This window comes from Electrophorus electricus, chromosome 16, assembly GCF_041902795.1.
Source record: "Electrophorus electricus isolate QZ-2024a chromosome 16, ASM4190279v1, whole genome shotgun sequence".
NCBI lineage: Eukaryota > Metazoa > Chordata > Actinopteri > Gymnotiformes > Gymnotidae > Electrophorus > Electrophorus electricus.
In genome coordinates this window covers 18,175,586-18,184,695 of record NC_137512.1, presented here as the reverse complement: position 1 = coordinate 18,184,695, position 9,110 = coordinate 18,175,586, and the positions used below count along the sequence as shown (strand labels likewise).

The 9,110-nt window shown below is 35.2% G+C and overlaps 2 protein-coding genes across 3 annotated transcripts; both read left to right on the top strand.

Moving 5' to 3' along the window:
• Nucleotides 1–1,381: 1,381 nt before the first annotated feature.
• Nucleotides 1,382–5,825, top strand: zgc:171459 (uncharacterized). 2 transcript variants are annotated; one of them, XM_027013934.3, is made up of 5 exons: nt 1,382–1,643; nt 1,773–1,866; nt 1,942–2,029; nt 2,142–2,745; nt 2,926–5,825. In XM_027013934.3, exons 1-5 carry the CDS (start codon nt 1,616–1,618, stop codon nt 3,183–3,185), a joined length of 1,074 nt encoding a protein of 357 aa, XP_026869735.2. In that variant the 5' UTR covers nt 1,382–1,615; the 3' UTR covers nt 3,186–5,825. The 2 variants fall into 2 exon arrangements, with proteins under 2 accessions (XP_026869735.2, XP_026869737.2); XM_027013936.3 differs by having other exon boundaries at nt 1,390–1,643; nt 2,142–5,825.
• On the top strand, nt 5,728–9,095 carry zgc:101783 (Protein FAM3C-like). Its single transcript, XM_081698632.1, is given in 7 exon segments — nt 5,728–5,785; nt 6,972–7,175; nt 7,349–7,375; nt 7,545–7,592; nt 7,731–7,815; nt 7,954–8,080; nt 8,187–9,095. Coding segments are annotated over 7 exon segments (639 nt in total). The 3' UTR covers nt 8,277–9,095.
• The last annotated feature ends 15 nt before the right edge of the window (nt 9,096–9,110 follow it).

Sequence of the window (9,110 nt, the reverse complement as noted above, 5' to 3'; positions counted from 1 at the left end):
TTGTGTGAGACACAGAAAGACCATCCCTTTTCATGCATGCACACACAGACACAAATTAACCTCACTAATCTTATCCTCAATAGCTTACAACAGCTGAAGAAGCTTAATAACTGAAGGGAAAAACAGCATCAGTGCTTAAAAGGACAAATGCATACAGTTTAGGTCCTTGGCACTAGCATAATGAAAAAAATACCTATAAAAAGATTAATTAAATCAGCAGCAAAATCTTTCTTTATAAATAATTAAAGTTGTTGATTGTTGTTTTTTTTAATATGCCTGTTATGTGCAATGCAGAACCCATCAACCCATATACTTATTTTAGACTCAGTACATCAGAGTTAATAGTGAGTTGTGCATGTGTTCCTTGGCTTGATCTCGTGACCATTTCTTAATGGGCATAAGTAAAAGTTCCACTCTATTATTTATAGCATGGTTGACACACGATAAGGTCAAATGTTAAGGTCAAGTGGATTTGAAACATGTTAGTCAATTATAGAATTATAGCAGATACCCTAATGCCTGACCTTAAATTAAAATGCTGCCTTTAACGATAGATTATAAAGGGTCTTGTCCCTTACCCAGTATATTTTAGCTGTAGTGATGTGGTAGACAAACGGTGGAAGGTTGTATAGCTGAATTAAGTTCGGTCTGAAGAGACACGTGAGACTGAGTTGCAAAACAAACCTTCTTATGCCTTGATTCTGACAAGGTGGGGAGGGGGTGTATGCTGAGTTAAATAAGATTCAATTATGCAACTCCTGTATATCTGTAACTACATATCCTATTTATTTGTGGAGTTACTGGTTTGTTGTCTTTGTTGTATGTTGGAATAATTAACATGCTCAATATGTTCAGAGCGCGCGCACACACAGAGTGTGCTCAAGATCAGGACATGTGTGAATCACAGGATGAAAGGACAAAAGTAGAAAATATTGGACGAATGTTGCTGATGTACATAAAGATTGCACTTTAGCTAGGGAATGTGAGCTACACAATGGTATTGTTAAACTGTAAAAATGTAAATAATTAATGAACTAAGGATAAACATTTGTACCTGAATTCGCATAGCAGGTAAATTAACAATATTAGCAAAGTGTAGAAGTATAATCGTAAACCGGCCTAAATGAGAATTTAAAATAAAAATAAAACCTTTTGAGATTTGTCACTTTTAAGGCAGTGTATGTCGTTTTAAGATTTAGGCTATACTTTTAGTTTCTTTGCGTAGAGCTCGGCGTGAAGGTGTCTAGTAGGCACCTTTCTCAACTACTCAACGCTTTAAAACTTTCTGGTCGAGAGAGAGAACATCATACGAAATGAAAAGAGCGAATATAATTTCAAATGATGGAAATGTTTAGCTTTCATAGAACTCTAGCTAGTAAGAAGTCAGAGAATATTTGAACTCTTTTCCTCTCTCGAAAAATCATTAAATCTGGTAATTTGGTGACGGTTTGAACCTGTTGGTGCTAGGGCACTTGCTAGGATGACTTTGAAGGCGGAGTGAGGGAGACGCCATTTTTGCTATACGGAAATAACAAGTCTCGGAAGCACACTATTTTTAAGCGCCCTAGCTTAGATGTCTTTTTCTTTAGGAATAAATAACGGATAAGGATAAATCATGAACAGCGCTGCACTTACATATAAACGTAAGTGGCCATAGATCCTGTATCCAATATGCTTTGTTTAGTTAACTCACTACATTTTAGCAGTGGTAACAATCAATTTTAATAATCTGGCTGGCTAGCTAACTAGCCTATTTCTTTTGTGCTATGTAGTGTCTGAGGCGGACATAAAAAATCTGATACGCGTGCGAACAGCGAATGCGGGACTCTTTACTAGGAGAAGAAATGCAGCTAAAACAGCATGGAGGTAACGTAAGCAGCTAGCAGTAGGCAATAATAATAATGAACCAACACCTGTCACTGACCTTTTGCTTTATTTTAGTGCAATTCTCAATGAGCTGGGGCTGGAAGACAAAGTAACAGTTGAACAGATCGCAAAGAAATGGGAAAACCTAAAGATGAAGTACAAGGTTTGTCTACCGTGGTTTCAAATTTGTATCTTGTCACTTTAGAGAATTTAGAATCAGCAAGATAAAATAAATAACAGATGTCGACTTTTTTTTTTTTTTTTTTTTTATGAAGGAAATAAAATTCCCTCCACCTGGCATGGAGGTAGTACCGAGATCCTCTCAGTGGAAATGGTTTGACCTGCTGGATGAGGCTTTAAGAGAGGAGTTTCCTGAGAGTAACTATCACTCAGTGATACCATCAGTGGGTGGTGATGATGAATGTGGACCACAAGCAAGCAAGAGGATATGTCAGGTGAAAGTAGGAGGTGACATTTTAGAATTGTTGGTGGACGACGAAGGTATGTCAAGGGTCACGGCCCCTGGATCGGCTGCATTGAAACAAGCGAGCCTGCAGGGAGATGAGACCTCCACAGTGCTGTCAGATCTGGACCATGAGAGGGCCAAACTTGCACGAGAACAACAGTTTCTGGAGAAGGAGCATGCAGAGCTGGCTCGAGAGAGACTGGTATTTGAGAGGGAGAAGGATCTGGCAGAGAGGGAAATTATGGCACTCCAGAGAGACAGGGCACAGCTAGAGAGGGACAGGGCGTCTGTGGACCGAGACAGAGCATCCCTTGATCAGGACAGAGCCCAGTTAGAAAAAGACAGAGCTGCATTAGAGAGGGACAAGGCGGCACTTCTCAGAGACAGAGACAATCTGAATGCCATGATCCAAGGTAAAAACGCCACTGGACGTAGTGTAGATACTCCACATGAGAAGAACAGGGAGAAATTAATCCTCTTAATTGAAAGATTGATAGATAAGTTTTGAAGAAAATACATTTCAGTAATATCAGTGGCCAAACTGGAATTTTTGGAACCAAATTTTAAATTTCATTTTCTAATGTATTTCACAGCAGGTTTTATAAGCCTTTTGCATCAAAAGGCTCCAGGAGCAGGGTTAGTCTTCCCTGCCTTGAGGGATGCAGTCAGGTTAAAAAAAGAAAAGGGGGCTTCTGATGCTCAAAAGTCAAACTCTAGCTTCCAAATACCCTACAAACAGGTTAGTAAGCATTACACTATGGAACAATACTATGGAACAATACCGGAATATTACTTAACTGTTTCAGATTCAGTGTTTGCATTATGTTTGCCTTATCGTATATTAGCATGGTAAACTCAGACATTTGACTGAAATAAACTACATATATTTGTGTTGATGGATGAAAGAAAATGGAGATGACCATTTTTGCATAACTTTACAAACAATAATAGCTACGTTGTGCCGGCATTAATCCTAATATTTGCTTATTTATTTGCAGGAAGTGTGTTTTAAAGAAATCGCCTTCAAATATTAGCTACATAAATACTGGCCAGCCATGTCACCTATCCTTGCATAACATTAACGGTCAGTCTATAAAGAATGGGATAGGTGTGTAAAAAAAGGGGTAACAGGTAAGTTTGGTTCCTACCGAACAAAGGATGTTGTGCAGGAAGTAACTTATTTGATCTGTTTTAGAACCACACAACGTCAGCTCAAACAGCTGAAGGAGAACTTGTAAGACATTAACTGAAGAAATTCAAGCGGTGAACATTTTGATGCTAGCACCTGCTCCAACTCTATAGGGGGTGCTAAACTCCAGCTGCCTCTTCATCTAAGTAGCTCTAGCTAGATAAGATATGGTTAGCCTTGTGCTGCTGTGCTAAGTTTGCACCTTATTTTAGAAATCTTGGAAACGTCTCACAATTCAGTTGTTTATCATCTTGTCTTAGTAAAACTACTTCGTAAAATATCTGCTTGAAACTTTTAGTTAATTAGCTAGCTATCTTAACTAACTAGCTTTAGATGCCTTGTTTGAATTAGTTTCTCGTATAATGTAGCTAGTTAGCTAATACTAACCTATCTGGCTAATGCTGGCTATAAAGTACAAAGTGATTTCAGTGATGTGCATTTGCATTGTCAAAAATATTTGAAGAATTTTACAGATTGAATTTTAAGCCTTAGTTCCCTCTTGTTTTTACTGCGTTTACTTTTATTTTGATATTACAGTAGAATTCATTAAATGCTCATTGGAATATATCACAAGGGATACTATGAGTGCAATGACATTTTATCAAACTGCTTTAATTTATTCAACTTATCAAAAAATCTAACTTCTGAGAGTCAGTATTGAGGCAGTCAGTCAGTACTCATGGCAGTGATTTCGTCTTAAGCAGCAAGCTGTGGACTGATATTGTGCTGAGAGCAACACTATTCCTGTGACCTCATGAGTGGGCAAAGATGATGAGTGCACACCTCATCCCTGTAAGTGTATGTGTCAGGCTTAGGTGAGAAGTGACATTTTAGAACTGCTGACAAACTGTGACTGAGGACCAGCAGGGGACCGAATTTGCCAAATTTGGATATTTTTTGACAAATTTGGATATAATTTTAGATTCTGTACAATGGTGCCCTGTCCTTCTCTAACTGTACTGTTAGAGAAGGACAGGGCAGCATTGTACAGAATCTAAAAATATATCCAAACTTGTCATCCATCCATCTCATAATTGAATCGAAATAAATGTTAAATACTTGTAATAACACTGATCCATATCATCTCTAAGATGTGTGTAACACTTTAGGCAGTATTGCAGCATTGAGAATTAATGGCAACTGTGAGATTCATTGTGCAATGCAGCAATTGTAAACTTAGAAAAAAAAACATTTTAAGGAGTTTTTGAAAACTAAGCTTTATTGATGATAGGTCTAACTTCGATGGTAAGTGTGGTCTATTTAGATAGGAAATCACTCTATGTGGGTGGATTCTGCTGTCATTTCTTAGAATAAGGAAAAATCTGTCAGATAGCTGGTCTCCTATAGTTTTCAATGGCCGATGGCAATATTTAGAGGGCAGGCAGGCCAGTGGCCAATATATAAAACCAGTATCATTATGTTGTGTTGTTGGGTAGATTTACTCTCTGTGCATTCATTTTCTATAAAAGCAATGTATCAACTAAATAAATGGCCAAAGGAAATCAAAAAAAGTAAACAAAAAAAACCCCAGCTCTTGCTGTAAATGCAACCATTTATAAGAATGTCAATCATAAAACAGGTTACACATTCTCTTCCTAATTGCTAATTACAATTTATAGGCCTCCAGGCCCTTAATAAAGTCTTACATGAGTTTGTTGACTTCCCTTTAAATTTAGTAATCTAGTAAAGGAATTTAGTAAAGGAATCTTTAATATTAATTTTGGTATAGTACAGGACTCACCCTGAAATCCATTCTAGACTCCTTTGGCTACACACAAAATGTAATGTGGCATATTCATTACTGAAATGATACACTAGACCTAATTTTAACATTTGATGTCAACATGGATAACAGCTATAAATAATTACACAAACATATTACAAAACATTGTAACTAAGAGCCTGAAATTGATGAGGGGATATGAGAAAGTGGCAAACAATGGATATCTCAGAGTGTGAGCTTTAATAGGAGCTCTGCAGGTCTTTGATGCTCATATGAGGACTCTATAGATTGTAGCCTCCTTCAATGGTAAACACTAGAGAATGTAATTATGGGCCTGTATATTGCTAACCCACTGCATTCTATTAGCCTTGAGACTTTTAGCCATGTTATACAAGCTCAGATTTAAATACTGCTGTGGTGCACCCTGAAGTGCATGAATGCACTGTGTTGTTGAGACTCAGGTCTGAGAGCCACCTGAGCTACATGCCAATGAGTGAAATTGCTAAGTACACGGTGTACAGAACTTCAGACACGGATGGAAGTCTGAAAGTGTTGTATATACAGAATGGGCAGGATATGAACTTGAGCATATTGTCTAACAAGTTAATCATTTGTCAGGATGTGGGTGGGGGACTATTTGCAGAAGTTGATTATCAAAGGGAGGACTTGTGGGAATGTTCCTCTTAGTCTGAAAATTATCATGTTTGACAGGATTATTCTTTTTGTCTTCTGTCTATGAGTCTGTGACTTGTGTGGAGCTGGGTAATTTGATTCCATAGTATCAACAGATCTGGATAGAACAGCATGATCTATATACGCACAGGTTGGTCAATCAGATATGACTTTTCTTTTGCCGTACTCTTACACAATCTGTCACTTTCTCTTGTGGTAAATTTCATTTCTTTGGTAAGACTTGTAGATGTTGCATCTTTTATTTTCAGTGGGGCCTCATGTGGTACACAAGAGACAGAGGGACAAAAGTAAGTTTTATCTCATTGCTCCACACTAAAAGTATATATGCTTCCGATCCTTCTTCAAGGAAAGTGTACTAACAAAGATGTTCCACATACTGGAAAATGAAACTTAACTAAATCTGTCAAGCACATTATCTTGCTCAGAAATTGTACCTTTGTTGTTTTGAATGTTCTGTAATGTTTGTAATGTTATGCAGTAAAGAATGATTGTTTAGATTATTATTATTGTTGTTGTTGTTGTTATGGTTAAATAAAGTTATATATTAATTATATTACTACTGTTGTCTCTAAAACATATATTCTATTGTTTTCCAAGGAATATTGAAATCATTTTTGATGGTTTCTGCCCTAGTATTATTAACATTTCTAATTTGCAAGATCATAAAAATCCAGAATTAAAACTGGAAAATCCAGTAGGTGAGTATTAAGAACATGGGCTATCAAAATTCATATATATATATATATATATATATATATATATATATATATATATATATATATATATATATATATATATATATATATATATAAGACTTGTATATAGATTTTATTACAGTTTGAAGAAGTACATCCTTATCAAACCTCCTAATTGCAAAGGAACTTAAATGAACAGTTTGGCTAAAATACCATTTACCAATGAATGAAGGGAGCAGGGGGAAGCCTCATGTAATTTGTATATTCTTCACTACTTTAATAATCATTAGCATCTTACCTTTTTAAATTTACATTTTAAATGATAAAATATATAACAAGCAAACAACCAGTCTTCTGGTCTAAATTCTACACTTTATGTGCAATTAGCCTCCATTGTTGTCCGTGGTCAGTGTGGACTCCCAGAAGCATGTCCTAAGGAACATGTTACCTTTAAGATGTCCAGTGGTGCAACAAATGTAATAGGCCCAAAGATTTGTATTGATGGAGAAATGTAAATTTTTATTTTTAAAGAAGCTGGCTCTGGTTATTTCCCAGTGACATTGTGAATAGCTTCTGCAATGAACAAAAGATGTCATGCATTAATAAGCTATTTTCAGTCATTTTATGTAATCATTAATTGACAAATTACATTTTATACTTTTAATATTACATTTTCTTTCAGGGTAATAGATGGATTGAAAAAAAAGGGGGACAAGGAATTAACATTGCTGTTGTTAATGGTAACTAGCCTAAGTCTAAGTCAAAATTCTTCAAAAATAATGTAAATTGAAGGTAAACATTCTTAATTTTGTGCAGATAAATCACTTCAGAAATTGAATTGCATCCTCTAGAGTAATATACTGTGCAAAATGAAAACTCAGGATTTTTTTTTTTTTTTCATATTTTTGGGACAAACTGGAAAGCTTATCAGTGCAGCTGCCTTTGATATGTGGAGTGGTGGTAAATAATTATTTTTCCCAGCATGTTTGCAGCTAAAGCCATATTTCTATCAATTACTGCATCATTATTAAGCCTGTTATTAAAACCTTTATTTCAATGTAAAAATGCCTGGCTCATATGTTTATCTTGATATCACAGATGTTGAGCCACTAATAGAATTTCTAAAGACAATTAAAGATGGCTCATTTGTGCTAATGGCATCCTCTGACGATCCAGCAACAAGGTCCAGTATCAGAGTCAAGGCTACAGTAAACCTATTTGTGGCTACAATGTGGTGTATTGTCAATACAGTACAACACATTCATGCTCTCAATTTGTTACTAATACAATAGAGATGCTTGTTTGTTCAATTGTACAATAGACTTAATGATGAGGCACGGACACTTATCACTGAGCTTGGCAGTTCATATATATCAGTTCTGGAGTTCAGAAATAACTGGCTCTTTGTTGGAGGAAAAGGAATCAAGAACATAAAGCCTTTGGAACAGGTAAAGTAAAAACTATCCCATGACATCTTGTTTATTCACTCGCATGCCTGAATCTTGTGAACAGAAGATTCAAGGATTTTGAATCCATTGACCTTTTTTCTTTCAGCATATAAAGAATGATAAGGCATTTAACAAATATGATGACTGGCCAGAAATGCTAGAAATGGGGGGCTACATACCCTACAGCAAAGATTAACCAAGACCAGAAAATCGTATTAGTTTTTGGCTGGTGTAGTTTATTCTCTCTCCTTCAACAGCAGACTTGTTATACTTCTATATGATAGTCTAGGGGTTATCAAAACGTACTAATGTACTGAAATTATTATTTTTTCTTTATTTTGTGGCATTCTCTGATTAACAGTCACATGCTTTGAACATTTATTTATACTGTATATTTTTGAGAAGTTGTTAAAATTATATAAAATGAAAACAGCTTTTTAAAGATGAAATCTATGAATTAAGAAATATATAAATGTAAATAATGTCTGTTAAAAAAAAACATTAGAGCCATTCAAAATGTAATATCTTATTTAATTTTTTGTGTGTGGCTAATATTCAATGGAAAAAAGGTTTGGGCAATTCCCTTCAAGTATTTTATCACAAATAAAATGAGAGAAATCAAATTCAAAATATTTAATAAGATCTATCTTACTAAACATTTTTGCCATAATTTTAAAAAGATGTTGATAGAAAACCATTTGTAATTTATTTTGAATTTATCCTAATTTTTTGCAAATATTTGTAATTATTCTTTACAGATATATACCTTTTGGTTTTTCTTTGTAAAAGAAAGTACAAAGAATCGTTCTTTTTTCTAGCTAACTTCCACATTCACAACAGTAAATTCAGTAACAAACGACCTCTTAATATTTGAGCAAAAAATTAAATAATATCTACCTAATATATCCATCTCAACCAATACTAAAGCCCTTAAGACTCTTGTCTTTAATTGCAAACTACGCTGCAAATGAATTGCCCCAGTGGGGGGCAATAATGATAATAAACTGAAATCTTATTTCCATTTCAACCT